This window comes from Dermacentor albipictus, chromosome 5 (genome assembly GCF_038994185.2).
Source record: "Dermacentor albipictus isolate Rhodes 1998 colony chromosome 5, USDA_Dalb.pri_finalv2, whole genome shotgun sequence".
In the NCBI taxonomy this organism is placed as follows: Eukaryota; Metazoa; Arthropoda; class Arachnida; order Ixodida; family Ixodidae; genus Dermacentor; species Dermacentor albipictus.
In genome coordinates, this window is record NC_091825.1 from 86988638 (window position 1) to 87016038 (window position 27401).

At 43.9% G+C, this 27401-nt stretch overlaps 1 protein-coding gene and 1 long non-coding RNA gene across 2 annotated transcripts; one reads left to right on the top strand and one right to left on the bottom strand.

Moving 5' to 3' along the window:
- The first annotated feature begins 286 nt into the window (after positions 1-286).
- LOC139060321 (uncharacterized) lies at positions 287-15412 on the top strand. The gene is made up of 5 exons (XM_070539425.1): positions 287-338; positions 692-840; positions 6470-6546; positions 9907-9984; positions 15378-15412. The coding sequence occupies exons 1-5, from the start codon at positions 300-302 to the stop codon at positions 15410-15412; spliced, it is 378 nt and encodes a 125-aa protein (XP_070395526.1). The 5' UTR covers positions 287-299.
- Positions 15413-18757: 3345 nt separating this feature from the next.
- Positions 18758-25857, bottom strand: LOC135906904 (uncharacterized). The gene is made up of 4 exons (XR_011514895.1): positions 25705-25857; positions 23634-23733; positions 20585-20650; positions 18758-18909 (listed from the first exon to the last, which is right to left on the bottom strand). It is a non-coding gene; the product is annotated as an uncharacterized lncRNA (long non-coding RNA).
- Positions 25858-27401: the final 1544 nt, after the last annotated feature.

Genomic DNA, 27401 nt, shown 5'->3' on the forward strand with positions numbered 1-27401 from the left:
GATGTCAATTTCCCTCGTGCAATCTAGTTCCTTGAGACGCTTGACTTGTGAGTGGCATCGCATCGCAACAATTAGGAGAAATTAGTTCACGCACCTTCTAGCTGACGATGAAGATACTCGAAGATGTTATTGGAAGCGTTCTTCTGCTTCCTGCCACCCAGTTCTTGGCCTATCCCTCTTAGTGGGCACAGGCCATATAATATTTCTATCATAACCACCACCACTACCACCATCATCATCAGCAGCAGCATTATTATAACCACCATAACCATCATCACCTAAATTCACTGCGGTCCTTCATGTTACTGTGGCGCTGTAGTGCATTCCTACAAGGTCAAGTACGTAATGTCTTGTCATTCAACTCGTTTTAATGTTACATAGAAGTTCCGCGTTCTCAGCAAGGTCCACCATGGTGGCTTAGGGACGCGTTCGTCATTGATAGCTACAGCGTGTGCTTTGTAATGTGTAAGGCTATCATTTACAAAGATATCAACCCAAGTTTGGTTCGCCGGATTTGAGTCGTAAAACAACAAAGATGAATTAATGTCGCTTTTAGAGAGCTTTATGCAAAGCACTTGCTACGAAGCAGAATTATCTGTAGCTGTCTACATTTGATTTAAGCTTCTTAAAGTGGGTGCCATCGTTTTCACGCTAGTACCAGTGAGGCTAACTGGCAACGTCTCTGTTACAGTCTGTTAACACCTCGATGAAGATATGGCTGTATGACAGAAGTTACATCGATTTTACTGGAAAGTACTCGCACGAGTGCCTATATCATCAGAAAATCTACTTGAGTGAGGAATATTATGTATTTCTTGAAGGTTATGGCGAAGAAGTAAGGTGAGAATATTTTTTCAATATCATCTCTAATCTTCAAACACGTTTTTTGGTCATGGAAAGGTGTATAGGTTCAAAGACGCATTACGCGAACAATTCGCTCTGTTTGCCGAGGCAACGAGACAATACTTCTGGCAACATTCGAGCGGGCCAAGATAGCTTAATATAAGTTACTTACAGCCGGAGAATGATAGCTTTTCTGGCTTATTTATTCAGGGATGATAAAAAGGTACGATGTAACTCCCAATTTGTGACACACATTTGTTATATGGTAAGGAAAGCCTGGGATCGACTCCCAATGAATATAATTGCATTTCAAGGCTTCACACTTCGAACAACAACGCCCACAAACTTGCCCCAATAAGAAAGCTTTGAATTCGACTCATAGAAAGATTCACTCAACTGAAAATGTTATCCTTAAGATATATTTGTAAATATGTAATTTCACAAGCTAACATTTTCACGCAGAATTCAGCGAACTACTCCCGGGCAAAGCTTTGGCGGTGTTTTGAAATGTAGGATAGCTATGTAACATTTTTGATGTCTACAATTTCCTTCCCATGGCGAATCTCCAACAGAACCATTGTTCTCGGCAACACACTCCACTTCTATCCTTGAAAAAAAAAGGAGAAAAAAAAAGAACTGGAACGTCAGTGCACCTTGCTGCCGGAAATCGTACGCGCTAATAAATTAATATTTCTGCTGCTATTATTCAGTTTTTTGCTTTTCCCGAAAGTGCTTGTGTTCAAGGGAGGAATATTGACTTGCTGTGGATCCAATTGCTGAAATGTCAAAGCAATCATGGAATGCACTCGCTGTGGACGTTCTCGGGTGTTTTGCGACGGTGTTTGGGGTCAGTTGGGAGTCAGTTCACGCGCTTGTGGCCGCAAAATGACGGCGTGCCCCGTGGCAGTGGTTATTAAAGCGAAGTACTTTTTTTTTCTTTCCATCATACTTTGAGGGAGCGATCTGCATGGAATAGGACCTGAGCGTGCGTGAACTAAGAGCACTGGGCTACACAGAATTGAAGAAGTGTGTTACGGAAAAGTGAAGTTCGAAATTTTCTTGTTGAACCCACTCGATTGCTCTGGTAAATTAATCTCCAACTATTAAATTCAGCGTTTGGTGTTTTACTACTTCTCCCACTTTGCACCTTTTATTTACAGGGTGCTCTCTTTTTCTTTAGTTGTACCAATTTGTTTTTATTGGCTGGTGTTGCAAGTACAATTCTAACACATGATTTATATTACTTTGTGAGGTGGCCATTATTTCAACGTGTGATCATTATGCTGAACTGAAGATTGATATAATAATGCTAATTCGATTTTAAAAGGACAGCACATATTAAAACATACGAATTGTAGCTAGTGAGTATGCAAGGCATATCAACTTGGAACGAATTCTCAGTGTATCACCGATTTCGAGATTTGCACCATCAAATTTGCAATAGAAATGCGCTGTTCCGCTTATTAAAAAAAAAGCTGTTTTATGCATTGAAGCACAAAAATGTCTAGAATGCGAATGCACTTTGCCGGACACTCTAAAAATTAGTATCTGCAAATTGGCGTAGTCCTGACAATTTGTTCCTAGCATATATATACATTGCGAACTCACCATTCGTAAATTGAAATATGTGCCGTAAAATAATTAATTAAATAGCTAATTTCCGTATTTATGCTAAATGATCAATTAGATATTTTGATTTCTCGTAGAAGTAATGGCCACCACATCGAGCAATCTTGATCAAGGATTAGAATTGAGCTATCTGCCGCGGAGAATTTCTTATCAATTTGGTTCAGATAAAAAAAAACACTGTGTATATGCGGAAATTTCAATTTGCTTTTTTGTTTCCCTGTTGTAGTTCGCTCCTCTTAACCACCTGATTCATGGCGAATACCCCCGCTATGGCTATTCGCCAGGATTATTAAGCCTAACAACAATAACAAAAATTGAAGAAAGTGGTAGAGTACCTTCGTATGCTTCAGTCTGGGGTGATCTGACACTTGGGGCGCTATAACGTAAAACTATTCCAAACTTTTCTATTCCAATTCTGCTATCAGCCCTCCACGATTGGTCAAAAACGTTTTTCGAGCACCCCCACTTCACGTGTCTGTCACACGACGTCACGAAAGCCGTGATACCTCCCCATCTGATATGATGTGTACACAGTGCTTATGCATGATTTGACAGAAAAAAAAACAGTTATTTCTAATTCGACCCCTTTTCGCCATTAGCCCTCGGCTATTGGTAAAAAGTTTTCGGGCTGCACCCACTTCACCTGTCTGTCACCCGACGTCACAAAACCGCAAGAACTAACCACGTAAAAGTGACGTGTACGCGATAAAGATGCATTAATATGCCGAACAAAACTGCATTTTCTTCGGGATAGCCGCAGACTGCCCCGTTCCGAAAGGAATAGAAGATGGCTGCCGCCGATCGCTCAGATGCTGGCTACTCGCACCTGCCGGAGAGCAGGGGTGTATTTGCGTATAATAAAACTTCTTGCGTGGCCGTGTAACGTTTTTGAGCACTTTCGGCACGTTTACCCCCTCATTCTGCCAACTCTTCTTTGCTGAGGGTCCGTTTTAGCGTCATTCTGGAGCTTCCGTTGCGTGCCGCCGCGATTTTCGACCAACCACCGCAAGCTAAGTAAGGGAAGGCCGACCAATCGTCGACGCCGGCACCACCTTCTTCACCTAATTGTCGACTTTCAGTGCAGTGGCTCGGCCCCATCGAATCCCTCTCCACTTGAGTGCTCTCCTCGCCTCTTGTCAGCCAATTAGATACGACAAGTGTAGTCAGTGTAGGCAATTTTATTCGTTTATCAAGCAAACAAAAGTGACCGCCTATGTATGAGGAGAGCATTTGATTGGTCTGTTCACACAACCCTACGGGTGACCGCCCGGTGCTTGCGTTGGTGGTTACGCAAATTTGACGTCAGGAGATTGGAATAGAAACATATTGGAATAGTTTTACGTTATAGGGCCCTTGGTCTCACCTGAGCTCGAGTATCTGCAAGCGGCAACAACGCAACGTGTTCTATGTTCCCGACACCTGTGCTTACAGCACACCTGCGCAGCTGTGTGGACATCCATTGCCTTTTTTTGGCTGTGTTATAGAAGACAGTATATTAGGCACGAAGTGCTCAGGGAGGCTGAACAAAAGATTAATGTTGCAGACCACTTCACTCGTTTGCTAACTCACAACAAATGCGTTAACTCGTTGCTGCAGCGCCTGTGTCACGCAAGGCTACATGCCTTTATTTGATGCCATTTTGTTTATGTTTGTTTTACTATATGTGACTTTGCGGCAAATACCGTAACTATAAAAATTAGAAAGTAAGCACCCGAGTGGGGAGAACGAAGTTTTTGTTCTTGTTCCCTGGAGAAAAGGCGCAACCCACTCTGGGGGATCGACCATGAATCGGGTGGTGTTGGAACTGTTATTATTTTTTAAGATAAATTAGGGCGAAATGAAATAAGTATATTGCAGATGGGATTTAAAATGTCTGCTGTTACAGGTATGAATAATCAATTATCTAGATATCTTGTGAGATTTGTCGACATGATAAGTATTTTGAAGAATTCTAACGTGCACTTCGCTTTGTCTCACGCAGAAAGATACACTGTAAAAAAAGATGGGATGAGATCGTACTTTGAGTGAGGATGTAGAGAGAGAGAGAGAGCAAATGATAAATGAAAGGTAGGGAGGTTAACCAAGACTGAACCCGGCTAGCTACCCTCCACTGGGGAAAGGGAAAAAGGGAAGGAAAGATTAAAAGAAGAAGAGAAAGTAAACTGGGGATATCATTCAGTCACTCAGTCCGGATCACAGACGCTGACTCAATCTGGTAGCTTTCAAATATCGCAGCAGCGCTTTTGTGGCCTTTTGTAGCAGCGATATGCGAGGCCACGGTCCCAAGGTCTTGTTCAAGGTGAACGGTTTTCTATCTAACTGATTGAGAGCTGTGCAGAGGTCATATCTTTCATTTTGAAAAGATTGGCAGTAGCACAGTCAATATTCTTTTGTTTCCTCGACACCACACAGGGAGCAGGGAAAGCGACAAATGTAGGCTCTGTTCAGATACAGGAACACTCACACACATAATGTGGGAATGCACCTCGCTCCCGTTCTCCCATCCCCCCGTCAGCAGCGAGACTGACTGGACAGCCTGGCTCAGTTCCGGGGACGTCGACCGACAACTTGAACTGGTGGACTGGGCGGAAAAGGCCAAGCAGGCCCAGGGCCTTACTTGAGCCCTAACACTCAGCCACGTCCCTCTTTATCCTTCCCCCTTTTGATAAAGTTTATCACCACCACCAGAGGCATTGCACTCGGCGAGGATGTAGATGTAGCTGTAAATCCTAGGTGTTACGGGCACATACCCAATCTGGCTAATTGGCCAGCATTGGCCAACGTAGAAATGAAGAAGTGAAATGAATACATTTTAGTATTTCAATTTGAGTTCAATTGCACCTCTCGTTTACTTAAGTTAACTTATCACTTGTGTGGCCAATCCTCCTCTTGGTTGTCATGTTCAAAAGTACTCAACATCAACATTTCAGTAGCGATCAATGAAAGCTTCGCCTATCAACTATTCCCAAATATGCGTTGGATCTGCCGAATTTTTTTTTAAAAGTTGACATAGCTCTGCGCTTACTGTACACACTTGCATAAATACTTGCAATACAACACTTACATACGTACGATATTTGCGCATTCTCGAAGCAATGTTTAGCTCCTTTTGAATGGAAAACTGAACGCTGCCTTGCTTCGTTGGTCCCTAATAGCCATATACCGATTGCCCCACGTAACTTTAGCCAAATTGTTTAAATATGCACATGCCACGCAGCTGGACAAAACCAAGGTAATGATGCTTGCCGTCGCTCTGAGATATTCAGAGTACTTCTTGCATTACGCCTTACATTACACATTTACATTACATTACACAGTTAGCATTACAATTATTCTTAGTTATATATCAACTTCTCAAATGTTATAATCAGATTAAAAGTCTCAATAAGGAAATTGTAGAAAAACATCAAAAGCTTCCTATCCTGATTTGTATTGCTCAATGCATGGTATACAAAATTATTTTTCCAAGCATGAGAGAAGGCCGCGTGTACACGATAAGTGCAGCACAAGGAAGATTAGATTATATGCAGGGTTTGGGAAGGAGGCAGAGCCTTTCCATAGTATTTCTGCTATCAACTTACGCCGAAACATAGCAGAATTAACCCCTTAACATAATGTCGCGCCCCGTATTCGTGCAAAAGTTGTTGCGCTAGATCAGTGTGCGAAAGGTGACGTCAGCCAATGTGAAGTTCGGCATCATGGCACCGAAGGCGATGGCTGAACGGCAAAGAGCACTTACAAATAAAATTGTCGATGCCACTAGAAACGAATAACGCTGCCTTTTATAAGCATACTACGTACCCACCTATAGAGAATGTCCATGCATTGTCTGATATTTTCTTTTTTGCGCGATAATATTATGGAGTGCTAGTGGTACCTAGTAATGCTAGAATATTACCATTGAGAATGGTTGCGTTGATTTGCTCCAGCGTTTAGAGCGTCACCTCCCTCCCTTCCTTACGCTTGACTAACACGTTCTCGGAAACCATTCTTCCAGCGAATCTGTGTTATACGCAACCCTCTGCCAGAATCGCACTAGCAAAAAAGGAGTGATGAAGGTCGGGAAGAGTTTTGGTGAGCAACCACAATTTGTCTCTTCTTAAACATTGGGACCATCAGAACGTATGGAGGTGCATCCACGTTCATGTTTATTCAGATAGCTTGTATTCAGGGTGTTTAAATGAACCCTAACCCAAAGGGAAAAGCGTAATCAAATCAATCTTATTGGAACCTGCTCGAACAGGAATCGACCCTGAACCTAAAGACGCAGCAGATCCACTGAGCTGGAATTTATATGAAGCGAAATTTGTGTCAGTACACAAAGAGTCAAACCATGAGTACACGCACGCACGCACGCACGCACGCACGCACGCACACACACACACACACACACACACACACACACACACACACACACACACACACACACACACACACACACACACACACACACACACGCACACACACAAAAGCCGAGGTGCACATAAATTATACCACGCTTTTTGTTAAGCGGAGTTGTTAACTACTAGCGAGTATGACGGACGCCTTGAATGCATCATGGTGTCTGAGGCAGCAATCGCATACACACGTAGCTCAATTCAAATCCATCCTGTGCGCAAGAAGCCTTCACTTCCTCATTGCTATGTAGCCGCGGATGCGCGGAGGCTGGCGCCATCTGCTGCAAGGAAGCCAGAGGCGCGTGTTCTCCGCTGTGTTTGGTTGGCCGATTAGACAAGGGAGCAGCCAGATCGCAGCGCCCACGGTCACGAAACCCGGCGAGGTTCGCAAAGAAAAGCTTCGCTTTGAAACAAAAAAGAAATGTGGTTAGCGGTTTGGCATGAAGCGGCTCAAGCATACACAGCAACAAACGAGCGTTCGTCATACTGGAATTCTGGACCACTTTTACAAGGGGGACAAAACATTTGTAGCTGACGAGTCACTAGAGGCACGTCGGTCTTCAGCTGGGACACGTACACTGTTCAATGTCGGTTTAATACGAGATGCAAAACACGAGATAGGGAAAGCATTAAAGGTTGTTGGCGTCATTTGGTAAGGGAGGCGGTAGCCCCGCCTTCTGGTTGGTAATTGGTCAGAGTAACGTATAAAGACTAATAATGTGATCATCGAGCTTTTTGGTCACACCCTACGCTGCTTCAGCAATCGATGGTTGCTTCTGGGGCTGCACTGTCATATCAAAGGTGCACTCAGTAAGGGCCAAATGAAGGCCTGGGCGCTGCTGCTGCTTGTAAGTAAAAATGGTCGAGATTGTCATCATGGTAAGTAATAGCAGAGTTATGCTAGATAAATATGTTTTGAATGAGTGACCAATGCCCAGAAAAATGCTGGCTGCCGATGTTGGCTTGTGAAGTGTGCAAGCAGATTCGCACAGGCCCCGTGTTGCCTACAGGGGCTTGTGGCGTTCTCCAGAAGCTTCATAAGGACTAAGCATGGGTCGCTAAAGCCTACCATGGTGGCTGCTCTGGTGGCTACAGGGCTTGATTCTTTTCTGAGCTTTTTTTTTAAAATTATGTCTTCGTTACGGACAGAAAGCTTGAAGGAACAAGAATCACAGCGTTTGTCAATCCTGAGACGAGGCTCTGATTGCCTGTAGCAATAATAAGATCTGCAGAAGAATAATGCAGCTGGTTGGTTTCAGAGGGTCAAAGATGAGATGTGCTTGCGCGGCCGAAAACCAATCCTAAGCAAGGATAAAAGGAAGTACAATATCTTCTAGAAAGGCGGCCTCAAGAACTCCAGTAATGGCACCAATGGCCATTTTTAGAAGGGCAGCGCCGGCAGGTATCACTGTACACCCTCTGACAACAGCAAGCAGCGGCTCAGTCGAGGGAATCGCATGCTAGCTGGGACACTGGTCTAGGATTCTATACTCACCTTAGATCCCGAGTCCAGGAACGCTTCGCACTTACCGACACCGATAATAACAGCGTCGAAAAGGCAACACCGCTGCGCTGAGCCGTCCTTGGAAACGCGAGCACAGTGCAAAGCTGGTCGATGCTGCGCGTTGATTGAAGTTGGCACACCTGTCAATGGAGGCTGTAGTGGACGGTTAGACCGCGTAGGGAATTTGGTTGCCAATAGGAGGCTGTAGGTTTTGACTCTCGGCGCTGCTGAAAGTCGGCTTGCGATTGCTGAATCAGTTTTCTTTTAGAACCAGCGTTGTCCAGCTCGCGACGTTCAAATTCGTCTCTTGTAGGGTCTCCTCCGTAGTACGACATAGTCAAAAAGGGTCAAGTTGTTCCCACATAATTCCCGACCATGTGGTATCTGAAGTACTCCAAGCGCTATGCAACACACGCGAGCGTTGCGCGTGTTATCTCCGCTAGATTAAACTAAACGTCGATGTGGTTCACCAGAGAATGTTCGTTTTGCCTTTGGTAGCAGGAGGCTCCACGTACGAGCGCCAGGTGATGAGCGCGTGGCAGGAACTGCGTCTGACGCGAAAGCAGCAATGACCGAGCAAGGGTTGATTTGTTGGCCGGCTGGCGTAACGAGTGGGTTAGCGATGACTCAGACGTCGAATACGCCAGATGTTGAGGGCTGGATGGTGTGGCTAGAGGCGTATAGACCAGGCATTGCAGAACAAGCGGATGCATATAAGAAACATCATATTTATTACACGAATACATGAAGGCTGAACACAGCTTACGTGCGTGTCTGCGCCGATGGACACCAAATAAAAGAGCACGAATAGCCTCGTGCGCCGTTTGCGCTTGGCGTTGTCGGGCTGTGAAAGAGAAGCTGAGGTGGCGCTAGTAATGTGCTATACCAGGCTCTCACAACCAACACCAAATTTAATAAAATTTTATTCTTTAACGCAGCAGTTCGCTTGCGCGCATCCGGGTATACCTACTCCGACCGACACTAGAGGAAGTAGTGCCAGACTTATGGCGTATATTGCCTCAGCTGTCTCGTCGCCGCTTCGTATTAAGTAGAACTGATAGTTGGGCGATTTGGTAAGGATTGTGACAATTTGCACCCTGGGCGAAATGGCGTTATTTATATTTTTCCGTACTGCCTATAACTTTACATGCATATTTTGAGCAAAAGGACATTCGAGTTTTGCTATGTCGATCTGGTAATAACTGCCATTGATCGAGAATGCTATTACATTACGCGTTGAGTAAACTGTCACAAGTGGAAGTACTCATAGCATGGAAAAGAATAACAGTTCATTTGTACGTCATAAGGGTATAAAACAGTGTATTTCCAGAGCATGAGTAATAATATATATACCTGCTTGAATGCTTTCAAATTGTTCATGCTGCTTCCGCTACTTCAAGCTTCAATTCGTAATCGATATTTTCCCAGCTCATTAGACACGGACAACAGAATAGACACACAACGGTAAATTCGTACATGTATGATACTTGTCTTCTTTTGAGTGTAAGCTATGACATTTGCTTTGCTTTTTAGGTCACGTAGACACTACATACACGCTTGAGTACTGGGACGAAAAAAATCTGTGCAGTGTCTTCACCTTTAAAGAACACGGTAAGTTTCTTTCAACTGCATGTTTGCAGCATAAGATGCCTTTATGCCGTGACAAGTAGTCGCTGTGCAAGTTGTAAACGTTCATTTTCTTTTTGCGTAGTCACGTCACTGTATTCTACACAGCCTCACATCGCCACAGCATGGCGATGGGTGCAGATCATTTTGAAGAATCGTTTATAAGCGGCAATTCCAAAAAACGGTATAACTTCAACGCCCTCTGTTCTAACTTTTTTTTATTCGTGGAACATACGCCTCCTTTTTGTCGGCCCACGACTTGCATTCCTTCAGCATCAATGCGATAAGGGTGCTGTTGGGGTCGGCGTGCATAGACGAACATACAAATTGCAACACTGAACAAATTTTGACTGATATATGTTCCTTTATAAGCTACAGCTGGATTAATTCTGGAAAAAACACTTTTACATTTTTTGAGCACGAACAGAAACTTTTAGCTGACCGCCTTTTGGGACCCGCTACCACGAAGCACCAATCCGTAGGAAGTCGTTATTCATCGGCCCTCTTGTGTGACTACCTAGGAAAGTACGTGGAAGCTGTCATTTTTGGTGGCGGGCTTCTATCTCGCTGATCATTGCCGTAGACGCGAACGCTCTCCGGGATCCGCCGCGGTAGCTTAGTGGCTACGGCGTTGCGCTGCTGAGTTTGAGGTCACTGGTTTAATCCCAGCCGCGGTGGCCCCATCTCAATGGAGGCGGAATGTAAGAGCTCTCGTGTACTTAGGTCTAGGTGCGCGTTGACGAACGACAGGTGGTCAAAATTATTCCGGAGCCCTCATTACGACGCGCCTCGCAACCATATCGTGTTTCTTTCTTTTTTTCGGGTGAGGCTGCAGAATTGGATGTTAATTTTTTAACGCATTCGGGGTTTTAAGTGCGCACCTATTTTCAGACTCTTTAGGTGGATGGATAGGAAAATATTTGAGACATTGAGCACCGCAAACGCAGTCAACAATCGCGTAATCACTGAGAAAGATATACTGGGCATCCTGAAACCGTTCATGGTCAGCCTGGCTCTTACGATTAACAATATGTAAGCATTGTAAAAGACGTCTATGCGATGTGGGTTGCGCATAAATGGTGCATTGTATAACTGACACTTTGGTGCTGCTAGGACGGCTTGCATGCGCGAGTCTGCTCTAACAAGCAATGCCCTGTAAGGAATATTCTGATTTGTAAGTATTGAATAAATCGTTTGCTGCAAGGTTGCTAACGATTGCAAAGCTCAGCATTTAAAAAACTGTTTTGCGTAACCGGGGGCAGTTTGCATGCACGAATGTTTAATACGAAAAAAAATACAGATTCAGCGCACATAAAGACATTGATGTCAAGCGGAGCTAATGAAGCGAATAAATTAATGCACTACAAATGATTGGTTTGTAATAACGGAGATGCGTACAATTTTGTTTACTTTCACCTTAATCGTCGCATGTCTATAAAGCATACGAGGTCGCTTTGATAAATCCGAAAGTGCAGCGTCATCCGTGGGGCACACGCGCGCAGCGCTCGAGACAACGAATCTAAATATGCTATCACGTCATTACACAGCTAGCGGGATAAGTTCAAACCTAGTTGATATCTTGTTATCAGCTACTCATGAACATGAATTATTTGCTTTCATACCCAAAATACCAAAACAATAACAATAGTAATACTCTAGAGCCTTGCATAACGCTTCCGTATAGCCTTAAGCTTTCCATTCAGGAAGTCAGTGCTCTAGGTTTTCTTAACCGGGCGATTTCGCTGCTGTGTGCAAGTAGCCAGAGGTAGACCCAAGTAATGAAAACACTTTTCTTTTTAGGCACTAAAAGATGCCACATGTATGTCTGGAATGATGCGTTTGGAACAAAGGATCTAAGTGCCTGCAACACCGTTTACTCGAACCACTGTCGGACACATTATATTGTCTACTCTCATCAGTGCCAAACATTCTACACTTCCACAAAGTCGCGAAGTTATGATCACTCTTGTGGCTAATAAATGTACTCTCAGAGTGGAATTTGTCATTTACTATATTGTTTGCTGCATGAAAATTTGTCACATCAATGAGTTTGTCAATCCAAGTCAGAATTTGTGAATCTAGCTCATTGTTACTAAGAACATTAAAAACGGAGGGCTAGAAGAGAGAAAGGCATGCTTAACTTGCTTGTTAACTATAAATTGGACCTCGGCCCCGCGGTATATTTGCCTTCTCAGTATACAAGACACTCGCATAATCGCCAATGATGCTCAGGTTCCATACTTAACTAAAACTAATATTGTACGCATTCCTTTTCACTACGCACACAGTGTTAGACTCTGTAAGCGTTACTCACCATGCGATTAAGAGAACAATAATACCTTGTCATGCGCAGTATTTTTCTATTCTCGGAGCTTTCTTAGAAGGCCTTCCTGGACCGTGGCTGCTACTGCTGTGAGTGCCTTGCCGAAAAATTAAGACAGCTCTCATCTAGCAAATCGGCTTGTATGTAACCCCATCTATAATGCGCGTCCTGTGACGTCTCCGTTGCCTCAGAAATTACGCAGTGAAACAGCTAACTTTACCTGTACGTCATATCTGCATGCAACAAAAATACGCCTTGAAGCGCCTAATTTCTTTTTTAGCTCATACGTTACCGGGCCCAAAGAAATCAATTAATTGGATCAATACCTTTTTCACACGTTGTTAAACATTGTCATCGGAATTCTTCCATGAGCAACGCCATGCACCGCATGACGTGATGACTGCCCTTTAACCACTGTTCAGATTTAACAATTTTCGGCGCAGTGGGGAGCCTGGGAAAATAAGACTTTCAGACGAGGTCTCGTAGAAACTAGTATCCAGAGGTCCTAGTACGTCCGAATGAAAGCGCGTCAAATTTGAGCTTTGGTCGACTCGACTACATAATCTTTAAATGACAGCAGCAATGGTGACACACAGGCTTTTGTCGAGTGGCCTAATTTCCCTATGGGACGTTAACACGGTTTTCCCAGTGTCTCAAACGTCGGTACATGCCCAGCCGTGCGTGTTCTTCTGATCATTGCGTTTAACCTAATATCAAATTGGAACTTTGTTTCTTACCACCACGGAGTGCTTTTATCCATCAGCGTCTCGACAAATCACGTAAAGGCTCCAGCGCCAGTTCAAGGCACGCGATTACACCGGCTTCCTCGTACCGAAAAGCTGATCGAACATAATAATCAAATATTAGGAGGCTTGTGCATGTTTCTGTACTTGACAACCACTCCTCTGAAAGCCTAAAGAACGCTGTAAGAAAAGGAGCCAGGTGCTTTCTGCAACTAGTGAAAACGAAATGTTTCCTGCACATTAGGCACACACCTGTCTTGACATTTGTCAAACCACAGCTTTCCCGCAAAGCATGGGCATCACGAGGGCTAATTATCCCGACACCAATCCTGCATAATATTCTTTCGTGTGGTGTAACTTACATAAGTTGTAAACTAGAAGCATGGCTCACATATTGTATATTTCAGATTCTTTTTTTTTACTCCTCAGTATTTGTACTAAAAATGACAAATTATTATTTTCATTCAGGATTCTTGAAGTGCTTCTCTGAAGTTTCACGCAACAATTCTCAAAAGCTATCCAAGCAATTATTTCTGCTTCACTTCCATTGAGAACACCAGTGATTAGGATACCATTTTACGTATCACGGTATACGTTCCGACTAATGCATCTTGAAATAAAACGTTAAATCATAAAAGCGCCGGAAATAAGCACATTTTTAGCAGCAAGGAAAGACCTCAAGCGAATATTCCAACTTTCCGAAGATCTGGCGCTTTTGCTTGGTTGATTTCTCATCGAGAAAAGCAGACCTATCCTAACTATAGTGCAACAGAAAAGTGGGCCGGCTCTGAGGGCATTCAGAAAACGTCGGGAAACAGCAGTCGCTCGTCATGAACTCTTCCCGCAGCGTAACTCCAAGGACTCCGGAAGGTCGCTGCATTCCTGCCAAACTCCTCACAAACACATATAAGCGATGCTAAGCTTACCGCAATCTCACCCTTCCAAGAAGGAGTCAGTCTGGTTCTGAAACGCCGGGTTTCTGAAAATAAACCTTGGTTCGAGTTTTTTAGTTGTTAATCCACTTATTGTTCACAACCAGGTTGATCTCTACCGAAAGTATTCATTTTATTCCATCATGCACAGGATCCGCGTACGTTTTTTCTATTTATTTTATATTGTTTCAAGTATCCGTTCTACTTAGACCGTACTGATGTACGCAGTGTGCATTACCTTCGGTAAGAATTAATGTACGTTCCGCTCTAGAAATAAATTGGGGTTCTTATACCACCTAATATCGCGGCTGTACCCTTTTCCAACAATACTTCTTAAGAGCTCCTTTGTTTTCATCTCCACCACTGACGCCGGCGTCCGAAGCAGGATTCCCGGAGCCCTTTGCGATTAGTTTATAAATAAAAAATACATGCGCAGGACGCTTACTTGAATTAAACTTCGATCAACAGAGTGAAAGTCGAACGTATTAGCTCTCAATCTATCCATCAATTCTACAGCAGAGGAAAATATTGCACCGGGAGAGTGCGGTCAGGGAACTAACTACTATTATTGGCTGACAAAAAACTACAGTTTACCTACTGACTAGCACAGACATTAAGTGACTAAATTGAAGTCAGCGGTAAAGTGTCGTGGTCAAGATAAGAAAGAGAAGGTAAAGATAGCTACTTCTCTGCCCGTACTATACCAGGGAGTGGCACGTCATAATGAATGAAGTTTATTTGTTTTTCTTCAGCACTCAGTGGTTGTTCCGGAAACGGGAAAACTATCCTGTTCTGCAACGCCAGAAGTGACAGGCGATAAATTATTCGAGGCATTAAGAGGCGAATTCCAAGGGAAGGTTTGACTATAATTCAGAAGACACTAATCAGGCAAAAAGAAAACAGTTCGCGAATATATATATATATATATATATATATATATATATATATATATATATATATATATATATATATATATATATATATATATATATATATATATATATATTCCATTTGGTATTCTATTTTTTATATAGTCCATTTCCCTAACTAGTACTGTCTGTGAACATCTAGAACACGTTATACATTCTCGGGTCATTAACTACCTCAAGAACATAACATTATATTCAAATGACAGCACGGCTTTCGAATAGGATACTATTGGGACACGCAACTTGCCGGCTTCATCCATAAGATTCAAACGACCTGGTTTTGCAAGAAGATGCAATTTTTCTAGACCATTAAAAGGCTTTTGACCGCGTCTCTCACCACCGGCTATTGACTAAATTGGAAGAGCTTAACATTCACCTTAACGTTCTAGCAAGGATAAAAGATTCTTTATCAGCTCTTCACCTCTGTTAATGACACTACCTCACCTTTCAGACATGTCACTTCTGGTGTCCCCCAGGGCAGTGTGAGTGGACCTTTACTATCTTAACACAATATTGTTAAGGACCCTGTGTCGCAGAAAATCCAGTGACGGCATCGGAGTCCACGGCCGAGAAAATAATCCTGAACCACGCATATTCTATACGGTACTAAAGTTGTTGTTCTATCAATAAAGTTGATCATACCTTATTTTACCTTTCTTATACACACTGCAGTATTAACGACATCAAAGCCCTTCAAAACCATGCTGTTCGCTTCATCTACTCGGTATACTTGCCTTTCGCTATTGTCACTGCTTTAAAAAGTCGCGCTCAATTGTAAGAGCTTTCGCATCGCCGTAAACTTCATCGCTTATCACTTTTCCATAGACGTTATCATGGCACATCCCTCCATGACGACTTTTTCCTGCAATCAGCATGCAGCTATCTTTCCTCGCCGGGACCATCCTAACAAAGTAAAACAGATAATGTGCCGCTCAAAACACTACTCGGAATCTCTCATACCACACACATCAAATGTCGGGAACCAGTTGCCATCAGACATCGTTACAGAAATTAACATAAGGAAATTTCGAGACCTAATTCATCTTAACGTGCATGCAACCATCCCTAATTAATATTCCACTGGTTCTTTTCTTCTCATAGTGTGCTTACTAATTCACAACCTTTTTTTCTATATGTTTAATTGTAATTTGCACTTTTATTCAATTTACTTTATAATTTTTCTCTGTACTTTAGTCGTTACCGAACTTTGTACCTTTGTTTGACTAAGTTCGTTTTTGCGTACTCCTTTAACAACCAATGACTTGAGTTATTGCGCTTGTGTGTCGTTAATGTAACATGTAAATATATGTGCAATAGTTATAACCTTCTGTTGTGCCTATTCTACTCCATTATTCTTTGTATAAATGTTGTATACGCCTGCACTTATTCCCCTCCCCCCCCCCCGTTATGTAATGCCCTCAACCAGCTTTGGGACAACTTGACAATATATATATATATATATATATATATATATATATATATATATATGAACGAGAACAAAGGAAAAGGAGACTCCCGATTTTTATTAGACGCGTAAGACGCCAACAAACAGACACCAAGGACAGCTTAGGGGAAATTACTTGTACTTATTAATTTAATTAAAGAAATGATAAATAATGAAAGAGAGACTGGGGTAGGAAAGAAGGAGCGCACTTACCAAAAGCAATTACCGCAGAACTCATCTCTCGTGGAGTGTCAACAGTAATGCGAAAAGCTTTCGAGCAATGTAACGACAGAGCATATTTCTGAAGCCATGTTTATTCAACACGAGTAGTGGCAATTCTGACACTCCCGTTGCTTCGAGTGCACACCGCATACTGCTATATCGTGCACCTTTGCTACATAGCACTCGCTTGCCAAAGTTGCCCATGATTAACAGGGAGATGCGGGCTAGTTGGTGGTCAGTATTGAAATGCATCAAGTAACCGCGCAAACGACAACGGGCGAGGAAAGAAACACCATGTTTCTAGAGAGAAGGCGTACTACTATGTTTCCAGAGCGAAAAAGTTAAGCCGTAGAATAAAAAAAGTATCTGTCGTGATTTGGTAAAACGAGCCCAGCTGCACTGTTTCTCTACGGCAGCCGCGGTCGAAAGTGCGCGAATAGGGAGGCTGGCAGACGCCATGCCTAGGGGGGATCGCATGAGAACGCTAAGTTATGGAAAATCACTTAAGTAATGTAATTCTGCAGAAACCATTCAGTGAAAGGAATGAAATGGCAAGGAAGTTTGACGGTCTTTATACAGCACTTCGAAGCTGCAAAAGAGACTCAGATTGCTTGCACCGGCAGAAGGCGGCCCAGTTGGTAAAACTCATCCCCAAGCATGCAAAAATGTTTAGTGCTATTAGTATTCTTAGCACACTTCGCGCACTTTTCGGCAGCTATATATATATATGTATATATATATATATATATATATATATATATATATATATTAGTGTATCTAACACATATTCCGTAAACTGGAGTCACTCGGTAATCCATCGTCTAATTGGTAGGGCATCGCGCTTCTGCGCTGACGGAATCTAGTTCAAAACCCACCGTCGGGTCAACTCGCGTCACTTGGTAAGAGTGACACCACCATGCGTTACACTTTACCGAACCTCTCTCGCACCAATGGGGGTAACTGGGTATGTGCCGCTCTTATGCGGTACATGTATGCGTATGTGCCGACCAATGTTGCCGCCAACTTCGGTCTCTGGATATTTGGCACTGATTGTGTGCTGCTGATGAATGGACCTCTTTCACGCCACCATGGGTCACTGTGTATGTGTCACAGGGTATGGGCCGCTCATGAACGACAATTCTTTTTTTTCTCCGGTGGTTGGCAGAATCCAACTAGCGTCATATATATTTCGACAATCTTGTGTGAATACAGTACATTCACACGCCCGCACCACGCACGGAGTTCACCGCTAGATAGCGCAGCGTGTCCAGTGGATAGCGTAAGAGAGGAACCCGGCTGCATACACACCGTACGCATGACGCGTTTAGCCGTTGGCAGTACGGCATGTGGCTACACATTGCTTCAATACTAACGCGTTAACGTCGAGTCGTTGACATTCATCGTGAGGTACGTGGTTTCTACCGGAATATTGTTTTTTTTTTTCACGGTGGAGCTTCCTATCCGATGAACTCGCACGAGCTACGGAGACACAAAGAAAAAGGCATGGCGGCTAAAAAGAATTGCTCTTGCTTGGCTACCTTGCATTTGGAGAGGGGAAAGGTATACCTTTGGAAAAAAATATCAATGCGCCCTTATTCACTGCACTGTTGATTTATTTTATCTTTCTCGTATCATCTTGCGGTATATCTATATGTGTGAAAATATTTAGCATGTCTGCTCATATTGTACCCAGGGTTATGTTTACTTAATGTGGTGTTCCATGCACCCCGCTGCTGAACTGCGTAAGGCTCAGAAACCTTGTCGAGCTCGGTGCAGATATTTTTTATTCGTTTAGATTCTTCTTGAAGTGGACATTTATTTATTTATTTATTTATTTATTTATTTATTTATTTATTTATTTATTTATTATTTATTTATTTATTATCAGTTCACGTTTCCAGCGTAGTTTCCTACTCCTTTCAAGAAGATTACAACTTGCCGAGTCATGAAACATGCTCCACTACGAAGATTTCTGCCGAAACAGTTAACTCTTGCTGCTGTTTTGGTTGTTGAGCGCTACGTTACTTCGTAGAAAGCATCGTTACTGCACCGGTTTATGCTAGATTGTCACCTCGGCGGGAAGCAGCCATGTAAAATAAAGATTTCGGCGGTGACGCTACTGAATTTATTAGGCGACAATCGAAGAACGAATAAACAACAACGAATAATTTTCTATCAGATTTTATTGTTTGAAATTCTGGATGGCAAGTCACCAGATAGTCTGAGTCGTAACGCCCGGTTGTGGCGTAGTGTAGTCGTATAAACATGTAAAATCAATACACGAGTAATTTTGGCAGCAGTCAATGAAACTTCTGCACTGTTCAGAGAAAGAAAAAAAAACACAGGTCACGCCAGAATTAACAAAAAGCAAAAACAGAATTTTTACAAAGCACCCCACCATCCCCACCAGAAACATAACCTCTCCGTCCTTTTTCCTTTTTTTATGAGAGAGAGAGAAAGCATTTTATTTGAAGGAGAGAAAGGTGATATGTCGGGGCCCTCAGTCAAAGGCCCGGCTGGCAGTGACATCTAGGGCATACCCGTGAAAAGTGCAAGATACCGTTGGTAATGGTATAAGTGCCATTTGGAAGCTAGAGTTCAGAAAGAGGGAGAGAGACAGGAGGGATGAAAGGCTGGGTGGTTAAGAAGACCGAGTCCAGTTAGCTAACCTAGACATGGGGAGGGGAGGGGGAATGAGATAGATAGATAGATAGATAGATAGATAGATAGATAGATAGATAGATAGATAGATAGATAGATAGATAGATAGATAGATAGATAGATAGATAGATAGATAGAGAGACAGATAGATAGACAGATAGACAGACAGACAGACAGACAGACAGACAGACAGACAGACAGACAGACAGGTAGATAGATAGATAGATAGATAGATAGATAGATAGATAGATAGACAGATAGACAGACAGACAGACAGACAGACAGACAGACAGGTAGATAGATAGATAGATAGATAGATAGATAGATAGATAGATAGATAGATAGATAGATAGATAGATAGATAGATAGATAGATAGATAGATAGATAGATAGATAGATAGATAGATAGATAGATAGATAGATAGATAGATAGATAGATAGATAGATAGATAGCGCTCATGGTTGTGAATGCGGATATGCGGTGCAGTGTGGGGAAGCAGTGCCACAAAATGGAGAGTACGGCGCTGCTACCAAACCGACAATCGTTCACGACGTGTCTGCAGACATTGGCTCAAATGAAAACATCATGTTTATCAGTTCTGCAGACAAACATTATTTAATTTTTCAAGCAAAGAAGGCTGATAAACGCTATTTGGGCAAGAAACTGTGGCAGGTAACACGATGCGGAATTCTGCGACGCAAGTCAACAACCTTTATATATGACTCACACTAATGAACACCCCTCGTTATTTTTGTCAAATACATGTTTCCATTAAGAAGAAGGTTTAGTTCCCCATTTATTGTTTACTATTTTAGTGGAGGTTTAAGATTCTGTACCATTTAAACATGACACTGGTTCACCCCAAGCGAACGAAACACCGCTGTAGCGCACTGTGCGAATACTCCAAAAGGCTACGACGTGTGCTTGTGACATGCAGAACGCCCCATGTATACGGCTATTAGTTTTCTACAGAAGTTTCTGGTCAGATTATTTTAAATATACAGATTTAAGGTTACAAAAAAATAATTGGAAGCCATGACATTACCGCCTTAAGGAGTGGCCAAGAAGTTCAGGTAAATGAGCTGAACAAAAGCGACCTAACTGTCACGATGTAGATACAACGCGTTTACGTTCCGGCACAAGTCTGTACGTAGCCATAGTGTTGCGTGTCCCTCTGCTTGGTGTGGTTCAATATAAAATTGTCATTGTAGTAGGCAATATTAACTTGTAGCACAGAAGACTGCCGGAGCAAGATACATTTTGACAAGGCAGTATTCGAACATTCTGCCTAAGTGGCCACCTAACATAAATGCATACAATTCTTACTCACAATAGCTCCGGCTCTGTAGCAGTTCTTGAATGGTGTACGTTTTCCAGTTAAAATCGAAAAAATGTCCTGAAATCGGAGTAATAAAAAAACTATAAAAGTCCAATTGCAGCTGCTTAGGTTGCGCCACTAACGATAATATGAGCATGACCTGCCAAATAGCACATGCGAGGTGTACACACCCAAACGGGAAGCGGATAACGATTTCTGATTACCTTTTTCTTACAGCATATAAACAGCAATTCATAGATATGAACATTTGCAAAAGATCACGTGAGCGAAGGTGGGGAGAAGGCAAGGAGAGAAAAAGTAGGTTTGCAACCTTATACACCGAAGGTATGAGAGGAAGAGATACACAGTGTTCAACGCGTGCACACCAGATGCACCAGAGCAAGCCCTCTAGGGGATTCTCTCCAAAAGCTTCCGTAGTGCGCAAAATAGCTTTTTGTGGCAGCGACTAATCTGCCATTGGCCCTGGTATTTGAGGCTTGAGGGTGGCTGCAAAACAACATTGCTGTACCGCTTGTGGCTTGAGGCGACTTCTACGAACGCTCATGCTTGCCTCATATTCAAATGACCAGTAGTCCAACGTGCGACTCATGGTAGGTGCGAGGAAACCATCTAACTCCTATTGTGTGCCGGTCCTCGGTGCGGCATCCAACGCCTCTCGCTTCGGACGACCTTGAACCGATTGGACTCTGGGCCACATGAGAAAAATTTTGACGTAATAAAGCGAAGCTTCCTCAGCCTCTTCCGGCCCCTTGAAGGTATAATCTAAACGTTGACTAACCACGCAGGTGCACGCTGACGTCAGAATGCCGCTCTGCTAGAAATAAAAAAAATTGCGCCGCCAAGTATACAGACATAAAGATAAAAGTTACAGGTCCGATTGTTGGTTTCGAACCCAGTTCTCTCGGCGCATAAGACTGATGCTCTAACCATTAGGACAAGACGCATGCCGAAGAATGTAGAAAAAAAAAAACAATTCTCATCTCTCACCATTTTTTTTTTTACAGTCTCTTACAAATTTTCATCAAGCAAGCCAATAGGTCTGAATTTTGGCCTTTTACGGCGTGCGTGCGTGCGAGCGAGCGAACGCGCATCTTCTAGCTGACGATGAAGCTAGAAGTTACCGGACGCATCGATTGCCGAAATTTACTGCGCGTGTCATAGTACTGCGGTGCTGTGGCGCGTTTCTTCAAGATCCGACACGTCGTGCCTTGTTATTCAATAAATTTTAATGCTGATTAAAACTTCTGCTCGCTCTGCAAAGCCTATCAGGGTGGCTGAGGGGCTCGTTCGACGGCTCTCTGTCTGTCCGTCCGTCCGTCTGTCTGTCTCTGTCTGTCTGTCTGTCTGTCTGTCTGTCTGTCTGTCTGTCTGTCTGTCTGTCTGTCTGTCTGTCTGTCTGTCTGTCTGTCTGTCTGTCTGTCCGTCCGTCCGTCCGTCCGTCCGTCCGTCCGTCCGTCCGTCCGTCCGTCTGTCTGTCTGTCTGTCTGTCTGTCTGTCTGTCTGTCTGTCTGTCTGTCTGTCTGTCTGTCTGTCTGTCTGTCTGTCTGTCTGTCTGTCTGTCCGTCCGTCCGTCCGTCCGTCCGTCCGTCCGTCCGTCCGTCCGTCCGTCCGTCTGTCTGTCTGTCTGTCTGTCTGTCCGTCCGTCCGTCCGTCCGTCCGTCCGTCCGTCCGTCCGTCCGTCTGTCTGTCTGTCTGTCTGTCTGTCTGTCTGTCTGTCTGTCTGTCTGTCTGTCTGTCTGTCTGTCTGTCTGTCTGTCTGTCTGTCTGTCTGTCTGTCTGTCTGTCTGTCTGTCCGTCTGTCTGTCTGTCTGTCTGTCTGTCTGTCTGTCTGTCTGTCTGTCTGTCTGTCTGTCTGTCTGTCTGTCTGTCTGTCTGTCTGTCTGTAAAGTCCGTCTGTCTGTCTGTCTGTCGGTCCGTCTGGTCCGTCTGTCGGTCCGTCTGGTCCGTCTGTCGGTCCGTCTGTCGGTCCGTCTGGTCCGTCTGTCGGTCCGTCTGTCGGTCTGCCTGGTCCGTCTGTCTGGCCCGTCTGTCTGTCTGTCTGGCCCGTCTGTCTGTCTGTCCGTCTGTCTGGTCTGTCTGTCCGTCTGTCTGTCTGTCTGGCCCGTCTGTCTGTCTGTCCGTCTGTCTGGTCTGTCTGGTCCGTCTGTCTGTCTGTCTGGTCCGTCCGTCTGTCTGTCTGTCTGTCTGTCTGTCTGTCTGTCTGTCTGTCTGTCTGTCTGTCTGTCTGTCTGTCTGTCTGTCTGTCTGTCTGTCTGTCTGTCTGTCTGTCTGTCTGTCTGTCTGTCTGGTCCGTCTGTCTGTCTGTCGGTCCGTCTGGTCCGTCTGTCTGGTCTGTCTGTCTGTCTGTCTGTCTGTCTGTCTGGTCCGTCTGTCTGGTCCGTCTGTCTGGTCTGTCTGTCTGTCTGTCTGGTCCGTCTGTCTGGTCCGTCTGTCTGTCTGTCTGGTCCGTCTGTCTGTCCGTCCGTCCGTCTGTCTGGTCCGTCTGTCTGTCTGTCCGTCTGTCTGGTCCGTCTGTCTGGTCCGTCTGTCTGTCCGTCCGTCCGTCCGTCCGTCCGTCCGTCCGTCCGTCCGTCCGTCCGTCCGTCCGTCCGTCCGTCCGTCCGTCCGTCCGCCCGTGTTTTTACGCCTACCCAGTGACATTTAGAGGAAGCTTTTGCTTCGCATAAAATGTATAGCTGTTTTACCTAGTGCTAGAGTAATGCCAATGAATAAGACTGAAATAATCTCGATCGTTAGGCTGTCTTGCGTACGAGTCAGTAGACTAGATCGTTTTCTAGGCTGATCGTTTCCCGACGAGAATGTAGTATTTGATCTTTTTTTGCGTAAGTCGTCATTATGAGGCGTTTAAGGTGCATGAGACCAGGAGAAAATACGAGCACAGCCATTAGAACGGCTCTGTTTAAACGACTCCCGTCTTAATTGCCTGCGATTGAGTGGCATACCATCTAAGTACGCCTTCGCTTAGTTGAGAAATCACAAGCGTCAACTTTTATTTTGCATACTGTATAGACTCGTAGAAGAGGACATTAGCAACACTTACCGGTTTCATATCACTCTCTGAATACTGAACAACGCTTAGGCAAACCAAAATGCTGCACATTATTACAGCGACTACAGCACTTCGCATGTCTCCTGTATCACTGCAACAGGAAAAGAAATAAATGCTAATTTGTCCACAACAATCTGAGCATTACAATCAACTTTCTTGAGATGTAAGTAACGTGAATTAAATAGGAAAGAATTACGAAGATAATTATAAATTAGTCACAGGCAACCGCTTTGGCTCAGATTGGTACGAGGAAGCGACACTCCAAGACAAAAACAATTTCGAATTACAACTCACGTATTTTGCCGATATCTTAAACGAGCACACAAGGATTACTGGAGTAAGTCACAAGATTTAGCTTAGAGAGCTGCAGCCATTGACTCATGAGTGTCACCTAAGACGATATCTATTAGAAGGTTTATGAACTGTCTTCACCACGGCTTAAACAATATTTGTTGCAAAAACATTTTAACGTTGTCGAAAACCGACATATTAAATGTCGTGAATGTCTGTATACATATTATGTCACCTTTAATGTGTGCCTACATGCCGCAAAATAGAAATACTCTCATGAAGAAGAAATACGCTAGGCAATTATTTAGCAAGGAAGGCAGTGTAGAATTGTTCGAATTGCCCAGCCCTCTTGGGTTAGAAGTTACGCTGTCAAACGTCTATTTATTCATTTTTTCCCCAATACAGGATAGCCGCTGCTATCGCTTTTGCTATACATTGCGCAGGGGCGCCTAATTTAGCTTTTAAGCTAAACTTAGGCTAAAAAGATAACTTCAAGGGCGCAATAACGTAAGACTATTCCAATATGTTTTTATTCCAATCTTCTGACGTCAAATTTGCGTAACCACCAACGCAAGCTCCGGGCGGCCACCCGCAGGGTTGTCAAAACCAACCAATGAAACCAATCAAACGCTATCCTCGTTCATAAGACGCCACTTTTGTTTGCTTGAAAAACAAATAACATTGCCTACACTGAGTGGCTTGTCATATCTAATTGGCAGACAAGAGGCGAGGAGAAAGCTCAAGTGTAGAGGGATTCGATGGGGCAGAGCCAGTGCACTGAAAGTCGATAAACCGATGAAGAGGGTGGTGCCGGCGTCTGCGATTGGTCCGTTTTCCCTTACTTAGCTTGCGGTGGCTGGTCAAAAATCGCGGCGGCATGCAACGGAAGCTTAAGAATGACGCTGAAACGGAACATCAGCAAAGAAGAGTTGGCCGAATGTGCTCGTAAACGAGCCTAAAGTGCTCGAAAATGTTACGCGGCCACGCAAGAAGCTTTATTATACGCAAATAAAGCCATGCTGTCTGGCAGGTGCGAGTAGCCAGCGCCTGAGCGATCGGCAGCAGCCATGTTTTATTCCTTTCAGAACGGGGCAGCCTGCGGCCATTCAGAAAAAAAATTCAGTTTTGTTCGGCATATTATTGCATCTTTATTGCGGGCACGTCACTTTGACGCGATGACTTTTCGCGGTTTTGTGACGTCGCTTGACAGGCAGGGGAAGTGGGTGCAGCCCGAAAACTTTTCACCAATAGCCGGGGGCTAATGGCAGAAAGGCGTCGAATCAGAAATAACTGTTTTTAGTTTTTCGGTCAAATCATGCATAATCACTGTGTACACATCACATCAGATGGGGAGGTATCGCGGTTTTCGTGACGTCGCGTGACAGACAGGTGAAGTGGGGGTGATCCAAAAAAGTGTTTGACCAATGGCGAAGGGCTGATAGCAGAAATGGAACAGAAAAGTTTTGGAATAGTTCTACGTTAGAGCGCCCCAAATTTGTGAATGCATCTGTCACGCAAGCTTTGCAGGAGGTACATTATTAACTGTTCTGTCCTTCCTCCGGAGTCTTGAGGGCAAAAATTCACGGGCTAGTAAGAGACGTACGGTGATTCTCCGACATTGGATTCTTTACCATCTACTTCTTTCACGTATTGTGATTTCCGTGCCTAAACTTTCGCGCTAGCACTGTCTTCCATCCCCTTCGCATCTTTGTCGCGTGTACTTACTTGACATGCACGGAAGGTTAACGAAAGAAAAGGAGAAACATCATACCTTGCGTGATGCCCCCCCAAAAGAAAGTACGATTCAAAGCCGTGTCACGAGAGCTCTTAGTAAAGCACTTCGTTTGATTTCGTACACAGCTGCCCACGGAGATCTGAAACCGTCTGTGCTCAAGGCTCTTTCTTTTTTGTGTGCGTTACTTTGAAAGCGGCCGCTCTCGAACAAAGCAGAGCTTTAGAACAACAGAATGGCTGTGTGGAATACCACGCGGTAAAATAAAAACATTTGCTAACTGCGAAAGCAGCCCCGTTCACAGTACTAAAAATTGTTTCACGCGCCCACACGAAGAAAAATCATTATTCCGATAAAAAATTATTACTGAAAATTAAGGGGACGATTTAAGTAACCAAACCCGAGAAATTGTTCAATATATTTTAACATGTAACCTGTTACTTGCTCTTTTTACAACTGAGTGTAGTGCATGTGTACGTCTAATGTGAAATGTGTAGTAATTCGGAGCTTTCAAAACTTGTGTTTTACTGTTTGGCGCAAGAATGCTAATATTCAGAGACTAACGCTACACACATCATAGTCCTTTGAGAGCGCTCAATTCTTGCTGAGATCTTTCCTTGCAGGGCGATTAGTGTTGACTATCTGAAAACAAACTTCGCGGCCTCTCAAAGCTGTACTTCGAGTATTTCTTATTTAATATACAATGTAAAGTAAGTTATCGTGTGTTATATGTTGTGCAGTAGCTTCTCATGCGGTAGTGTACGCAGTGTAATAGTATAGTAATGCGTGATCGGTGCAAAAATAATACTGCAGATTAGATGATTTCTTACTTTTTCTTTTTTTGTGGACAATGTACGGAACTACCTTTCTGTGTTACATAGTAATGGGTGTTGTGGAATTCGAACTGAGTACATTGACACATTTTAGCATTCTGTGATTCGTTTCTGTGGCCTACTTTGTCCCCTTGTCTTAGTTTTTTTCCCCTTTCCTGCTCACTCTAAGCATCGCCTATATGCTCCAGCTCTGCCGCCGTCCTTTAATACGACTACGTATTCAATCTTTTTTTTCTCTCGTTCTTTCTTTTCCTTGCTGTCCATCGTTTTCCACCATTCCTTGAGCATTAATAGCTTGTTCTTTTGAGTGGTGGGGAGATAATGACTCGTGGTCAGTTCAGCGGCAACCACTTAAAGCAAATTTCCGATGTGCTTTGGCGTCGCCTGCGTCAGCTAGCCTATTTAACGCTGCGCAGCAGTCATTGCTGCCATGGGACGAGCACCATTGTATGTCACCTTTCGTCAGCAGACCGACCGGGCACTCTCTTAACTAAAATACAGTGCAGTCGTGATACCACGTAATATCGACACACAGGCCTAGATGACGCAGGGCCCAAAATACACAGTGCTCACTTTGCATGTGCATACTTTCCATACTTTGCATGTGCTCTAAAAACATAAAATAGTAAAATTTATATTCCGAGGCTTTACGTGCCGAAACGAAGACGATTTTGAGGCACGCCGTAGTGGGACGACTTCGGGTTAACTTTGATCACGTGGGACTTTTAAACGCACAACCGATGCCGCGGGCATTTTGCATTTCGCCCCCGTTGGAACGCGGCCGCCACGGCCGGGACTTGATCCCGCGACCTCGGGCTTACCAGCGCGACGCCAAAGCCACTGCGGCACCACGGCGCGTTTAATATAGTACGATATGCACAGGACCGAAAGAATAAAGCAAGA

Bases quoted from the DNA above. Each gene is read 5' to 3' on its own strand.
- LOC139060321 (XM_070539425.1), top strand. From the start codon at position 300: ATGTTACTGTGGCGCTGTAGTGCATTCCTACAAGGTCAA. The intron at 6,547-9,906 runs GTGAGCAACCAC...TTTGCTTTTTAG, and splicing joins GAAGGTCGGGAAGAGTTTTG to GTCACGTAGACACTACATAC. The intron at 9,985-15,377 runs GTAAGTTTCTTT...CTCACCTTTCAG, and splicing joins CTTCACCTTTAAAGAACACG to ACATGTCACTTCTGGTGTCC.